The following is a 15893-nucleotide window of genomic DNA, read 5'->3' on the forward strand; positions in this document are numbered from 1 at the left end:
TAATAAAAGGAAGGGGGGGGGAAACGGGACTGAGGGACGCCCCGCCTCCATCTTAGGGACTGTGCGCAAAGTGCACGCCACAGCCCACGGCGCAGAGGACGCGAGCGGGAGGGCGGGGCTACGAGAGCCCCGTCGAGGGGGATCCAGAAAGGTTACAGAGGTTCCTCACCCCATCTCTGAGTGGAAAGCCACCTGAGTCCCCGGTCCTTTCCTGGTTTCACCCGTAACGTGAGATGAGTCAGCCGAGCTTAGAGGTCGACCTCCTGCTCACTACATTACCCACACCTTTCCAGCTTGGGTCTCCCCGTCTCTGAAATGGGCTTAAAAACCTGGGAGAGGCCCGAACTGCGGGGGCGGAGACGGGGGGGGCGCTGCAAATGCTGGGAGGGGTGTGCTGCGTGCGCAAAAGCACGAAGTTGGCTGCGCGCGCGTTCGAGGAAATGCGAGGAACTGTGACGACCCCGCCTAGGAGAGAGGGACAGGAGGACCAACCTCTAACCGACTCAGCGAAGCGCCTGCCTCGGTACACCCAGTGCATCTCCGTAGAGTGTGGGTTTCTGAGGGCCCGTTTTGCAGAATGGGAAACTGGGACATGGTGTGAACTCAGCTAAGAGTTGAGGAGACTCTCGTGGATAACGCTGTGCTCAGAGCAGCCCCCCCCCCACTTCTGCAAGTTCCCCATGAGTGATGTTCAGGTCCCTTGCTGGACAGTTAGGGGGCAGCCTGCTCCTCAAAAAAACGCTTTGAGGGAGGGGTAAGTCTGGTGAAGTGGGGTGCCTCTGGACCAGTCCCCAAAGCTGCAGCTGGTGCTTGGAACCTGAGGTTCGAAGCTTGCAGGTAGCGTCTAACTTCACCTTCAAACTTTTAGACATCTTGACCTATTGGGGCGTGGCCCCAGGGTGGAGCTGGGCCTGCATGTGCCTGCCCATGTCCTTCTCTAGCATCACAGGAGACTTGCAGATCTTACTTTCAAACTGTAAGATGAGGTGAGCACACTGACCCCAACTCTAAGCACCTCCTGGGTCCCCTGTGAGTTTGGACCCCCCAATCACCTTAGTCCTAGTGCCTAGATAATGTACACAACCAAAGTTATATCTGCTACTCTATATATAACTATATGTAACTATATGTGTGTATATATGCCAAGAGTCTAACCATGCACCACATGTGCAGCCCTAGCTGCCTATGTAGACCAGGCTGGGCTTGAACTCGCAGAGCTCTGCCTGCCTCTGCCTCCGTGAGTGCTGGGGTTAAAAGCATATACTGCCACGCCTGGCAAAATAATATTTTTTAATTTTTAGTGTGTGCGCGCGCGCGCGAGCATCAGATGGGGAGAGGAGCTACCACAGCACATACATAGAGGTCAGAGGACAACTAACTAGAGTCAGTCTCCCCTTTGACTTTTATGTGGATTCTGGGTATCCCATTTAGGATGCCACTTTTTAGCAAGTGCCTTTTTTACCTACTGAGTCTGATCCATCCGTGTTGCTGGCCCTTAGACCAGGCTGGCCTCGAACTCAGATCTGCGTGCTTCTTCCTGCCCTGTGTCATTAAAGGTTGCACCACCACTGCCCCGCTTTTATTTGAGGGTTTTGTTGTTTTGTTTTTGTGAGACAGGGTTCTTCTGTGTTGCTTTGGAGCCTGGCCTGGAACTCACTCTGTAGACCAGGTTAGTCTCGAACTCACAGATCTGCCTGCTTCTGCCTCCTGAGTGCTGGGATTAAAGGTGTGCGCCACCACCGCCCGGCTCCAGCGAGTATTTTTTAATAAAGTCTTTAAATATAAATGCCAAAGTCTGCTGGTCCCATTTATGGCAGGGATATATTTAGCCTCCGGTCCAGATGGCGACCCCCTAGGATCCACATGCCACATCTCTGGGATCTTGAACGTCATCAGACTGGTTTCGCAGAGCATGAGCGCCCCCTGCCGGGAGCCAGCAAAACTACGCCCAGGGTAGGACTCCGCATGGAAGCGAGGGGGGAATGGCGCTATCAAGTTTTGAGTAGCCGCCAGGTGGTGCCATTGCACCTAAAAAGCCAGTTTCCCGGGTTAGCTTTGGAGAAACCGAGACCTGAAGTTAATTTTCTCCTGCATAGCTTTTTCTCTTCAGAGAGGATATCAACTTGTAGCCCATGATGGCCTTGGAACTCATGATCCTTCTGTTTATTATAAAGTTAAAATTACTGAAAGGGTCACCACCGTATATCATTTTTCTCTCTTTTTTCGGTTTTAAAAATGGTTTCTCAGTGAATCCCTGGCTATCGTGGAACACCCTCTGTAGACCAGGTTGGCCCTGAACCCGCAGAGATCTTCCTGCCTAAAGGCTTGCGCCACTGCCACCACCTCTGTTCTTGTATGTGCAGATTTGTGATATTCCCATCTTCCCGTAACCCGCTCCCCGCAAGACCTTCTTCTCAAGATGGTAGTATATGGTCCCTCAGGGACAGATGAATTTCAGAACAGATTTCTAATTTGGCAGTGGCTGTGGATGTGATGAGTGGAAGATGGCACCTGATTGGAGGAAGTATGTTTTGGGAGGCATGAGGTTGTCCTTATCCCTTGCTCCCTTCTGCTTCCTGGCCACCCTATGAGTAACTATGTTCAGCTCCACTCTCCTTCCATGATACTGAGCACACCAAAATGACCTTTTCTTCTTCAAACTGTTGCCGTCTGGGAAATGGCTCAGCCATTGACATGCTTGCCTTGCAAGCGCAAGGACCCTGGTAGAACCCCAGACCTGATGTGGTACACCTGCAGCCCAGCACCAGATGTGGGATAGGAGGAACCCTGGGGCTCCTGGCCAGCCAGTCCAGAGGAATCACTAAGTTCTGGGTCTAGTGAGAGCCCTGCCTCCATAGCATGATGCTGCCACACAATGCAGCCGCACAATGCAGCCTCCCTTCTGTCCCAGAACTCAGGAGCTGGGAAGATCTCTGGGAGTTCCTCCAGGTCAGTCAGGGCTACACAGTAGGGCATGCTCTCAGAACTAACACCAGAAGGTGGAGCTGAGAGACTGCTCAGCAGTTAAGAGCACTGGCTGCTCTCAAAGAGGTCCCAGGTTCAATTCCCAGCACCCATGTGGAGGATCACAGCCAACTGTAACTCCTGTGCCAGGGGACCCCACACCTGGCCTTCCTAAGCTACCTGATGTGGGTGTCCGGAATGGCACTTGGGTCCTCTGGAAGAATATGATGAAACCTTATCTGCTGAGGATCTCTCTCGCATACATACATACATACATACATACATACATACACACACACACATGTTTCACCTTGTAGCCCTGGCTGTCCTGGAACTCAATTTGGCCGAGGCTGTCCTCCAACTCTGAGATCTGCCTGCCTCTGCCTCCCCAAGTGCTGCAGTTAAAGGTGTGCTCCTGCTTTTTGATTTTGATACCAGGTCTCATCAAGTCAGGCTAGCCTGGAACACTATGTGGCTAAGGATGACCTTGGATGCCAGTCCTTCTGTGGTGTGACAGTCCTGATGTACCATAACTGGATGTGTGCTGGATCTTTGTTTTCAAATATAAATATCAGAAATATACATAATCTTACAGTCTTCATTTTTATTTATTTATTTTTTCTGATGTTAGGATCTTGTCTCAAAATAGGAAAAGAACGTTGGGCTTGGTGGCTTAGGTCCCAAAATCATGGCCAGAGATCACTGTCTGCCTCAGCCACATAGGGTTGGAGTCAGTTTGGGCTACATGAGACCCTATTTCAAACAACAGTGGGTAGGGGAGAAGGAATGGGACTGGGCATTTAGCTCAGTGGTCCAGCACTTGTCTAGTAAACATGAAGTCCTGAAGTAGATGCAGAAAGTGGGGATATTAATCTTCAAATGCTGCTGAGTACAAAGAATTATCACAACCACAGCAAAAAACCACAGCCCATGGTGCCTAAGGAGAAGGCGGTTTATACTGGTTACCCGGGACACAAGCTAAGCTATTAACAACTGATTACTCGGCAGGGGTTGGCTCAGAGTGGAGCTGAGTGTTCATGAAGGAGGAAGGACGAAGGATGCACAAAGAGCATGCTGCAGCAGGGTTCCCAGGCTCACTGACAGGGTGTGCCACCAGGTTGTGCGGAGGTGCGGTGTGGGTTGCAGCTGGGTCTGAGAGTGCAGACCCAAGGGGCCGGCGCTGGCGTCGTGGGCCGCAAGGGCACACGCGGCAGAAGGCCTGTCTGAAGTGTGAGCCCAGGAAGGCATAGAGCAGCGGATTGAGTGCAGAGTTGCTGTAGGACATGCAGTGAGCCCAGATTTTCAGCGCATAGGCCGCATAGCTGCGAGGGTGCCAGGCCCCTGCGGGGCCTAGGGCTTGGAGCACCAGGAACACCTGGATTGGGCCCCAGCAGGCAGCGAAGAGCAGGACAACAGCAGCCACCAGCCGGGAGACCTTGGCGCGCACTGCTCCAGCGCGCTGTGCCAGCAGCTGTCCCTAGTGACCCAGGGGTGTTAATGGGAAGGGACAGGACCCCCTCTGAGATCCCTTCAGGGTTCTCCTCACACAGTCCAGGCTCCGATCACCACCCTGCCATCCCCTCACCCCCCCCACACACATGCACACTCATACTCCAGGTTTCAATGCATCCCAGCAGCCCCTCCATCCTACCCCGGACCCCCACCCCATACACACGCACACAGTCCGGGCTCCAAAATTCCCCTCTGGCGCCCCTCCATCATGTGTTCTCACACATGCACATACAGTCCAGGCTCCCGTTCCCTCCAGCAGTCCCTCTATCAGCACCACCATTGGTCTCTCTCTCTCTCTCACACACACACACACACACACACACACACACACACTAGGCTCCGACTCTTTCCCCAAGATTCCCCTCCCGCCTGGCCCTGAGTTTCCGGCACCTGCAGGGCGCCGTCAGTGGGCACTGGACGCACAGCAGCACGGCCCAGGTGGCGCAGCATGGCACCGTAGCAGGCGCAAGTGGCAAGCAGAGGCAGTAGGTATAGAGCCAGTAGGTTGTAGAGTGCGAAGGCTCGCTCCAGAGCGCGGCTGGGAAACGCCTCACTGCAGTAGGTGTGGGGCCCAGGCGACAAGCGGTGCAGGGCCAGCACAGGGGCGGACACAGCTGCAGAACCTGCACCATCCGCCCAGGATAAGCACGGTGGAGAATGGGGACATGTCCCACCCAGGAGCCATGGTCTCTGCCCCAACCAGTGCCACGCCCCCCATCTGCACTCCTATTTTCCCCCACCCCAAGTCACACTCACCCACCCAGATGCTAAGGCTGACAGTCAGGGCCAGGCGCGGAGTGCGGCGATGCAGGGCACGCAGCGGGAATACAGTGACATACCAGCGGTCCACGCTCATGGCTGTCAAGGTGGCGCAGGTGGCTTGCACTGAGACCTGGAAAAGCCAAGGGCTGAATGTGGGCCCTGACAGTCCACTACATATCTGACCACTCAGATGTACATGAACATGTCCTGGGAGGAGTAGTCAGTGGCTGAGGTTGAGGGGACTTGAAGAGTAGGACCTGAAAACCGGGAGAGCTGGGAGGAGGGAAACACTGGGATTTGTTAGTCAACCCGAACACACTCATACACCCCAGAACATACCCACTATGGATCTAGCCCACACCCACCCAGACTCGTCGGTGTCCAATCCCAGGCTTTCACACAGAGACCACATGATACACCTGCTTGTCCACTCCTCCCTGCCCATACCAGGCTCTGACTTCAACCCTGGAAGACCTTGTCCTTAGGAACCTGGAGAGATGCACCCACACAGGACTCACAACCACCTGTGACTCCTGTTCTGGGGATCCGACACCCCCTTCCAGCTTCCACAAGTACTGCACACACGAGGTGCAGACAGGGATGCAGGCAACACACCCACACACATGAAATAAAAATAAATTTAAATGGTGCACGCCTTTAACCCCAGTACTCAGAAGGCAGACAGACAGACCTCTGTGAATTCGAGGCCAGCCTACTCTACAGAGCAAGTTCAGGACAGTTTCCAAAGCTACAAAGAAACTGTCTCTAACAAAACAAAAAAATAAACAAAAGACCATGACTCTTTTCTGATCATGACCCCTCACTAGAACCCCAGACCTACTCACTCAGGCCCTAGGCAGTCTCCCTCCCAACAGAGCACACACCCAGCTCCGGGCCCCACCCCATCCAGTCCCCTGCTTCCAGGTTGGCTTCCTGCTCCCCACCTCACCCTCATCCCCTCCAGTCCTGCGCACCTGCTGGATGTAGTTGACGAATTTGCACATGAAGTCTCCCAGCACCCAGGTGGGCAGCGGGTAGAGGAGCGCCGTGAAGGGGACGCAGCACAGTAAGAAGGTGACATCTGTGGCCGCCAGGTTGGCTACAAGTGGGGGACACGCTGATGGTGAAATGTGGGGGCACCCAGAGCTCCTGACTCGGGCCCCTGACCGCTCGGTCCGGTGGGAGAGACCACCCCCCGACCCACACATTCTCCACCTTCATTACTCTCATTCCCAGCTGACCCGGGTGTCTCTGCAGCTCAGTTTCTCTGTCTCTAAGTTGGAGACAGCAGGTAACCCCAAGCTACGGCTACCGGTTAGGGCGTGTCACATACACTCCGTCCGGTCCCCCTCTGTCCAAAGACCCTCACTCACATCCATAGGACAGACACCTGCAGAAATGGCCACGTCTTCTTGCGCAGTACTCTGCCAGATGTGACTGCAGCCTTCCAAGGACAAGGCGAGGCAGGACACTACAGGGGGAAGCTGAAGTCTGGGAGGGGGGTGGACCCCGGACCCGGTACCCACCCCGGAGCCCCAAGAAGGCGCGCACTCACCGATGTAGAAGTTGGTCACTGTCCGCATGTGTTTGTGGCGGCAGATGACGTAGATGACCAGAGAGTTCCCGACCAGCCCGAGCAACATGAGTGCAGCGAAGAACAGAGGAACCAGCCAGGCATCCAGGGGCCTGGGCACGGAGCCCCGGGTGTCCGAGACATTGGCACCGGCACCGCAGCCCGGGCATCCCGACTCGTTGGCCAGAGGCCACCAGGTCGCGTTGGGACCCAAGGTCGCCTCGGTAGCCATAGTCCGGTCGCCTTCTTCCTCCAGGCAGCCCTCGGGGAGTGCGTCCGGGGACTGTGGAGATCAGAGAAAAGACCCCGCCCTTCTTCTCAGGGCAGCCCTCCGGGGATGCCAGCGCACCAGCGAGTGGAGGGGGCTGAAACGTGGCTCATCTGCCAGCGTCCGTCGCAGCGGCAACTTTTATACCCCCCGCACCACCCTCCCTTGTCCCCGCCTTAGCGTCTCCCTGCGTAGTAGCCGATCCAGAGCCTTGCACTGGCTCTTCTCAGAGCACCCCCGGATGAGAGGAGGGAGGGCGCTGGGCACCAAGCAGGGGAGGGGGCGTGGCCCTTCTCGCAGGGCCAGCTTCAGCCAGGGGCTACAGGCGAGTGGCCCAGGCCCTGAGGGACAGTGGGAGGCATGAAGCTTCAGGACAGGGGAGGGACCTTGGATTCCATTTGGCCGACTCTGGCTAGTGATGACAAGGTTCCCCCTCAACTGACACCCAGTAGCCAGTTCCTGTGGCACCGTGGAAACTATCCGTAGTAACGGTGAGGAACTGATCTCAGCCACACTGTCACACACCTGTTCAACGTATCTCAGAAACCCCTTAGGGTCCCTGAGATGTTTTCCTTGGCATGGCACTGGAATACTACGCAGCACAGAAAAATAAAAATGAATTGCAAGAGGGAATCGAAGGTGAAATTCAGTGGCGATGTATTTTATTTATTTTGTGTTCAGGGTTCAGCCTCATACTGAGTGGGTGGACTCAAAGGGGGAGGATGAGCAAATAGGAAGCAGCCCTGGGGATTCTGAAGGGTGTTGGGCCCCTGAACAGTACTCTGCGGAGCAAGGTGCAGGCTGGGGGGGTCCTAGAATGAACCCCACAGAGCGACTCAGGTGTGACCCCTCACAGCTCCTCCCCCTCCGTTCTCTCGGCCTGGGATTCCTGCACACAGGCCTCGCTTCGCCTGCCACAACGCCTCGGTGTGAATGCTGACTTTTGTTTTAATTAATTAATTTAAATAGTTTTGTTTTGTTTTTTAGGCTCGAAGGAGTGTGGCTTTCCCCATAGCCCAGGCTGGCCCTGAACTTGCTGTTAGTTGATGATGACTTTAAATATCTAATCCTCCTGCCTCTTCTAAATAGTGCTGGAAGGCCAGGTGTGCACCGCACCTGCCCTCCCTCCAATTCAATCCTGTAGCCCAGGCTGGCCTGAAACTCTTATGGTCTTCCTGCCACAGCCTCCGAGTGCTGGGGCGTGCACCACGGCCGGCCTCCCTCCTCTCTCTCCACCAGGCTGGCTCAGACGGGCTGGGGCCGGGTTTCCTTCTCGGCCTCAGTCCCCCGCAGAGTCCGTCACCGCAGGCGGTTCCTCGGGCGCGCACCCCTTCCTGCACCCACATCCCAGGAGCCTGCAGAGCTCCGCAGTCGCCTCCAGGCTGGTGTGTCCCACCCTCTCCCCCCCCCCCGGGCGGCCCAGACCATCCTCAGCCCGTTGGATGACACCGCGCGGTGTCTAAGGACAGGGAAACCGAGGCAGGGCATCTACTCCGCAGCCGATGCTGTTCCCCGACTGTCCCCGCCCCGTGCCGCTGCAGACTCCGCCCCGCGCGTCACTTCCTCCGCGGCCTCGGGCCGGGCTGCAACCCCGGCTACAGGCCATGGTGGCTCTGGACGACCCTGACGGCGGCCCGGAGGCTACCCCCGGCGCGGAGACCAGGCTGTGAGCAGGGCTGGGCCTCTTCCCGGTCCCCTCCTTCCCAGGCTGGGGTCTCCTGCTCCTCCTCCCCTCCTTCTCCTCAGGCTGGGGTCTCCTTCTGCTCCCTTCTCCCCTTCTCCTCCTTCCCAATCCCCTCCCATGGATGTGTTCTCTCTCTACCCCACACCCCTTCCCCTGGCTGTTCACCACACACAGCCTCCACCTCTGCTCTGTGGGGATCCCGGCTCTATGAGGACCCCGCTCAATGGGACCTCCTGCTTTATGCGGACCCCACTCTATGGGACCTCCTGCTCTATGGAGGGGTCGCTAACCTGCCTGGGCATCTGGGATTTTTCCTGTTCCTGGCACGAAACTGGAAAGCCAAAACTGCCCAGCCACCCTCTGAGGGTTCCCATTCCCTCCGCTGCCCTGGCAGTGGTCACTCCGTGTCTCTGAGGGTCAGTTCTCAAAGCGGTGGGAAGTGGTCTATCCTGGAACAGCAGGTGTGGCACCTTAGCATATGTGTCTACCCAGAAATCTGGGTCCTGTGACCCCGGCCCTGTGTGACAAGAGCTGACTTGGCCTTTGGGCAGCTGCTGAGCCTTTCTGTGCCCATTTGTGGATGATGTGGACCGAGGCTTTCATTCTGAGTTGGGGGATGGAGGAGGGGACCACACAGGACATGACAGGCACAAAGCTCTGCTCCCATAGTGCCTAGCAATCCAGGGTCCTATTTGGTTCCGCCTTTGCCTGTTGGATTTGTTTTAATGTATTTTTAAAAAATATTTTATTTTTACGTGTGTGGGCATTTTGTCTGCTTGTGTGTGTGTGTGTGTGTACTGCCGGTGGAGGCTGGAAGGGGGCATCGGGTCCCCATAACTGGAGTCACAGACAGTTGTAAGCCTCTTGTGGGTGCTGGGAACAGACCTGGGTCCTCTGCAGGGGCACCTGGTGTGCTAACTGTGTCTTTCCTGGCCTTGTTCTGTTTTGTTTGTTTGACTCAGGGTCCCAGGTAGCCCAGGCTGGCCTCAGGATCTCTGTGTAGCTGAGAATGACCTGCAGCTCCTGATCCTCCCTGCCTCAGCCTCCTGGGACCTCACCCAGCTATTCCAAGTGTCCTTGCTGTGACTCTGGTGTAAATAAGTTTGTTTTGGTAAATTACTTCCCATCAGGGCCTCACCCAGGTGTCCAACTGCCTGTTGGGTGTTGGGGGCACTGAGTCACCTCCACCCTGCTTCCTGTTGGGGAACTGGGTTCTCTGCTGTTCCGGGAGTGTTTGCCAAAGAAGGTGTGTTGTACCCAGGGTGTGTCTTGGCAAGCCAGGGTCCCATTGCCCAACCAGCAGAATGCAACAAAAGGGTTGTGTTTCCCCAAACCTCTACTGACTTAGTGCCATCTGCCTTGTGTTCTAGCCACCCCGCCGGTCACATTCTGAGGTCTCAAACACCTTCCCTGGCTTCTCAGCTTCAGTTTCTGTGAAATGGCCTGGCTATGTGGAAAGGCATATTCACTCAACAAACTCTAGAGTTTAGTTTATTCATTCAGTCCCATTGTGTGCCTGGGAGTCACAGTGCTGGTCTCTTGGGAGGCACAGTGAACACATAAGGAATAGACAGCTCGGACCATCTGGGTCCCAGTTGGTATAACATCAAGAAATGCTGATTGGACCTGGGTGCCGCCTTCTGGGACAGAGATCAGAATCTGGCAGAACCAGGAAAGGCATTCCCAGCACAGCTTGCACAAGTTTGAATTCAGGGAGCAATTCTGTCTCCAGGGACTCTTGGAGCCCACAAGAGGGTAGTGATGTCTCCTTAGAACTAAACAGTGACCATGTGCTGCCTGACAAGGAGCCAGAGGGCTCACACTAGCGGCACTAGGGAGCTATGATCAGCCCCAGCCTGGTGGCCTTTGGTCTGAGTGGGCTCAGCCATCCAAGCTTGGACCCAGGTTCATGCATGTCCATGTTGCACTGCTGTATCAGTCTGTCCTGCAGGACAGCTGCGGTTTGTTATCAGCCAGCACCAACCGCAGGGTGTGGCTTTGAATGCCTGGGGGTGAATCGAGGGCAGAAGTGGCCCAGCCTCAGACCTCGGGGCTGGTAGAAACTTGGCAGCTGGACTAGTAGTTCCCTCCTGTGGGGGCCTCAGGTCTCACCCTGCTCAGAGGGGACCCAAGCACCAAGATGTCCCTCTCTGGTCCTCAAGTCCCCAGGGACCTTTTCAGCGCAGTCAATGGTGGCCTGCCTGGAGGTAGGGACCCCACTAGAGCTGAAGATCCAGGCCCCTGAAAAGTGCCCAGGATGGGCCGCCTGGGGCTTGGGTGGCTGAGCCTGATTTGTGCATGTGGCTCAACCCCAAGACCACTACTTGGCCACCTGTTCCCCTGTGGCTCTTACCCTGCCCTGCTGAGCAGAGTCTAGGCTCCTGGGAGAGGATGATCAGCTGTTTTCCATCAGTGCCCACCCCTGACAGGTGCCTGTCACCTTGAGATCCTGTGGCTCTTGGCTCTTTTCTGGTTTACAGGGCATGGGGGAGAGGGTTCACTTCCAGGGGGGTTGGCATCCAACCCCTGGAGTGCATGGGGACCTTGATGGCTTGTGGCTTAAGTTGGGGAGATTGGGGGTGGTTGAGGGGCCACCACTCCATGCAACTAGGGCTCATGCCTTCCCTTCTCACAGCCTCAGTTTACCCCTCTTGCATCATAACCCGTGTCCTGAGATTCCATGGGGCCCAGGTCTCCACACACAGGAACCTGGGGTGTGTGTGTGTGTGTAGGGGAGGTAAGGTTCAGCATTGCTAGGGACACTGAGGCCCCTGATGGGCTCCTCCCTGGCCCACAGGCCCCTTCCCGGCTGCCTGCCCACACTAGGCGGATCACAGGTGAAGAGGGTCTCAGCCTCAAGGCGCAAGCAACATTTTATCAACCAGGCTGTACGGAATTCGGACCTGGTGCCCAAAGCCAAGGGACGGAAGAGTCTGCAGCGTTTGGAGAACAGTAAGCAGGGAGTGGGGTGTGTTGACATTATGCTTCCCTGGCTGTGAATTACACTGGCCAGGCATTACACTAAGGGCTTCAGAGGATGCATAAAAGTTTGATAAGGCAAGAGAGCTAGATGGGGTTCTAGAGACTGGCTGGGTTCAAAACAAAACTTGACAGTAGAAGTGAGTAGGAACCTCAAACACTGCCTCAAACCATGGGTCCTGTTTCCATCTAGCCCAGTACCTCCTTACACTGCTGGAGACAGCTGGGGGTCCTCCAGGTCTGGAAGATGGAGACCTGGCTCCTCCTGCAGCACCTGGCATCTTTGCAGAAGCTTGCAGCAATGCCACCTATGTGGAGGTGAGACCTTAGGGCCCCCCTCAGCCTGAGATGTGCCCACCCCTCCCCTGGGTTTATCAGCTGTCCGTGTTAGAATAGAGGATGACCAGTTGGAGACTATCTGATACACATGACAGCATGTCACTGGTGGTGCGTCCCATTCTGGCTTCCATGGAGTGATTCTCTCATGCCTGCAACTCTCTTCCAGGTCTGGAATGATTTTATGAACCGCTCTGGAGAGGAGCAAGAGCGAGTGCTCCGCTACCTGGAGGATGAGGGCCAGGGCAAGCGAAGGCCAGGGCGCGGGCCTAGCCGAGGAGGGGAGGACAGACAGAGAGGTAGGGCCTGGCTGGGGGCGGGTCAGCATGGGCGGGGTCGAGGTCAAGTTGTGTCAAATGTGAGCAGAACCAAGAAGCATTGATAGTAGGCGGGGTCAGGTGTGTTGTGCAGAGGCGGGGCCTTGAGGCTTTGAAGCTCCTTGGTCATCTTGGGTACAGGGACCAGGTTCCCTAGTGGATGTGCCCAGCCTTTTGGTATGTCACATATGGGCGGGGTCAGCCCAGGGTGTGGCCAGGCTGGAGGACCAGGCCTGAGCTTGCCCTGTACCCCCTTCACAGAGGATCCAGCCTTCACACCTCATGAGTGCTTCAGGCGCATCAGCCGTCGCCTACGGTCTGTGCTCAAGCGCAGCCGCATCCCGATGGTGAGTGGCCACATTTTCCTCTCAACCTGGCCTTTCTCTGTTCTGACTTGGTAAAGAGGTGACAGGTGCCATCCCAGTGGTGTTTAGGAGGAGGAGGTTGGTCCAATGCAAGTGGGTACTGCTGAGTGTATAGGAGTTTGACTGACAAAAGGCAGGGCCAAATATGTGATGATACCCTTGGAGACAGCTAGGGCACGTCCTATGGATTTTGTGACCCCTCAGCTCTTCCTACCCCCACAGGAAACCCTGGAGAGTTGGGAGGAACGTCTGCTGGCGTTCTTCTCCGTGTCTCCCCAGGCTGTGTATACCGCCATGCTGGACAACAGGTACAGAAGCTGTGGGGAGGAGGGTGCTCTCCTTCCCTGCTCTGGCTCAGCCCTTCATGTCCCTTCCTCCACAGCTTTGAGAGGCTTCTGCTTCACGCCGTCTGCCAGTACATGGATCTCATCTCAGCCAGTGAGTGCCTTCTCCCACTGCCCCTTCACCCATTCCTCCTGAGGAAGCAATGGGAGACCCCAGATGTGGTGTGTGGGCTTGTAGCAGAGGCATGGCTGTGGGACCCTGATAGTTATTTAACTCGTGAAGAATATGCTCTGGTGTCCAGTGGGCAGATACACTCCATCCACAGCTCCAGGAAAGAGAGACCAAGTGTCTGCCCCAGACCTGGAGAGGAGATAGGTTGCCAGAACCATGGGCCTTTGTGTTTCTTTTTCCTGTATATGCGATGCTGCCCCCTTCCAGTGATGGTTGTCAGGAACCTTGGTGGCTCCAGGTGCTCCATCTGGTTCTTCCCTTTCTTTCTACCTGTTTCTGCCTCCTGCCTGGAGTTGCTGTGGTGATAGTTTTCCATGGCAACCCTGGGAATTGGTTCCCTCGGTGGCAGGATGCAGGAGCCTCCACATTTCTGCCTCTTCTCACAGACTGAGAATGGGGAGGGCTTAGTGTGGGGGAGGCTTCTTTGTAGGGATTGAACTGTCTGGATGAAGTGGGTGCCGCTGGACAGAGGAGTCACAGCTCATGGCTAGCCACACACCCCTCCAGTGCATTACGTGAATAGCCATATGCACAGAAGCCTGTGCATGTGATCCGTGGTCCTGACTCTCCTGCTTCCGGGGCTTTGTGCCTGCTAGGGGAGGCCACACTGGCCCAGCTCCTCCAGTCCTCACATGGCTTGTCTGCAGGTGCTGACCTGGAGGGCCGGAGGCAGATGAAGGTCAGCAATCGTCACCTGGATTTCCTGCCTCCAGAGCTACTATTGTCTGCCTACCTGGACCAGCAGTGATGACAGAGCCACTGCCTGCCGACTGGCCTGGCCCACACCTCCAGTGTCTGCTAATTTCTTGCATACTTTCAGAATCCGAACACCCCCACTTCTCCTTGGCAGTCCCCTTTGCCCCTGTCCCTTCACAGCCCAGCTAACATAGGGCAGGTAGCCCTCTTTTCTGGTACTTGTATTTGGGTGGGGAGACCTGAGCTATACTTTCCATGCTTATTCTCTGTTTAGCTTTTCTTTGGTGCACTCTGAGGCTCAAATCAGACTCTCTTTTACCTGTACCCCCCCCCCCCAATCAGTTTTAATGGATTTGGCATTTGGGATAGGTTTGCTTTAATTTCTCTTCTGAAGCATTGAGGCACAACCAAAACACCTAGCGCCAGCTGGTAGTGGGTTCTGTTGTGACCCCTGCCTGACCCCTCCAGGTTTCAGCTCTGATGGGGGTGTCTGGTCCTCTCTAGGACTCGGCTGATCTCCCCCCAGGGCACTTTGTCATGTGTGTGTGTGTGTGTGTGTGTGTGTATGTGTGTGTGTGTACATGTACATGCCATACACCTGGTGAACCTGGACAAGCTTCGTCTCAAGGGCTGATTTTATGCTTTTTTTTTTTTTTTGTGTGTGTGTGTGTGAGATGTGTGTTTTGTGTCCTTGACTCCTTGAGCTCTGCCTGCCCTTCAGATCCTCCTCCTGTTCCTCCTTATTACAGGGTCCAGGACTTCCAGACAGAGGCCTCTGACCTTGTGTGCCCTGTCCTCCTCCCCTGCAGCCTCTGGTGTCCACCATAGCTGTGATCACTGCAGAGGCTGCACAGGCCTGCCCTCTCCCCTTCTGTGTGGTTCTTTGTGCTTGGGGGAAAGGGACACTTTTAATAAAGCCTTGGTGCTTGGGCCCTGGCTGTGTGTGTCTTTGGGTTTGGTGGGAAAGTGACAGGTCACTGAGGACTGTGCGCCAGAAATCAGGACACAGGGCAATCTCCAGCCTTGATTCTTTAGTTCATTTTAAAATGTGTAAAATGCTTAAAGATGTGGTACCAGGCTGTGGCTCAGTGTGTAGAGCAATTGATTGTATGGCATGCTCAATTACACACACACACACACCCGCACCATATACTCTTGAGTTTGAGGCTAGCTTGGGCTACATCTTTTGGAATAGGGTTTCTCTGTGTAGCTCTGGCTGTCCCGGAACTTTTTCTACAGACCAGGCTGGCCTCAAACTCAAAGAGTCTGCCTGCCTCTGCCTTCTGAGTGCTGGGATTAAAGTTCCAACATCAGACCTATGCATCTCATGTAGCCCAGGCTAACCTCAAACTCAGTGCCAGAGAGACCCTGTCCTAAAAAACTAAAAACCAAAAACCCAAATATTAATAATAATAAGAAAGTAATGGTAATGGCTGAACTAGTGGCTTGGTGGTCCACAGTTGTTCTGGAGGCTGAAAACAATTTTTTTTTTTTTTTTTTTTTTGTTTCCTTGTATTGTTTTCAAACCTGTCTTGGCACTCACTCTGTAGACCAGGCTGGCCTCGAACTCACAGAAATCACCTGCCTCTACCTCCCGGAGTGCTGGGATTAAAGGGATGTGCCATCAATGCCCAGCTGAAAACACAATCTTAAACAGTGTGAGGCTAACCTGAACTCTGCAGCCCGTGTCTCAGAAAACAAAAAGGGAGAGAAAACGTAGTTAAGCGTGGGTGCTAATTTTACCATGAGTGAACGTGCAGAAGATAACAAGTAAATAGCTACTGGATTTTCCCGAGGGACAGACAGCAAGAATATGGAACGCTTCACGAATTTGCGTGTCATCCTTGCGCAGGGGCCATGCTAATCTTCTCTGTATCGTTCCAATTTTAGTATATGTGCTGCCGAAGCGAGCACGGGAGTT

General features: G+C 55.0%; 2 protein-coding genes and 1 non-coding gene across 3 annotated transcripts; 1 reads left to right on the forward strand and 2 right to left on the reverse strand.

Moving 5' to 3' along the window:
* Positions 1-3961: 3961 nt before the first annotated feature.
* Positions 3962-7043, reverse strand: Kiss1r (KISS1 receptor). Its single transcript, XM_051177222.1, is given in 9 exon segments — positions 3962-4441; positions 4867-5120; positions 5123-5188; positions 5191-5368; positions 6213-6337; positions 6612-6639; positions 6641-6661; positions 6663-6682; positions 6794-7043. Coding segments are annotated over 9 exon segments (1422 nt in total).
* A 1523-nt stretch (positions 7044-8566) lies between these two features.
* Positions 8567-14902, forward strand: R3hdm4 (R3H domain containing 4). Its single transcript, XM_051177441.1, has 8 exons — positions 8567-8745; positions 11561-11715; positions 11936-12060; positions 12248-12377; positions 12657-12742; positions 12983-13068; positions 13143-13198; positions 13924-14902. Exons 1-8 carry the CDS (start codon positions 8582-8584, stop codon positions 14022-14024), a joined length of 903 nt encoding a protein of 300 aa, XP_051033398.1. The 5' UTR covers positions 8567-8581; the 3' UTR covers positions 14025-14902.
* Positions 14903-15779: 877 nt separating this feature from the next.
* LOC127216819 (U6 spliceosomal RNA) lies at positions 15780-15886 on the reverse strand. Its single transcript, XR_007834046.1, has one exon. It is a non-coding gene; the product is annotated as a U6 spliceosomal RNA (small nuclear RNA).
* Positions 15887-15893: the final 7 nt, after the last annotated feature.

The sequence above is a fragment of the Phodopus roborovskii genome, unplaced genomic scaffold (genome assembly GCF_943737965.1).
Source record: "Phodopus roborovskii unplaced genomic scaffold, PHOROB, whole genome shotgun sequence".
NCBI lineage: Eukaryota > Metazoa > Chordata > Mammalia > Rodentia > Cricetidae > Phodopus > Phodopus roborovskii.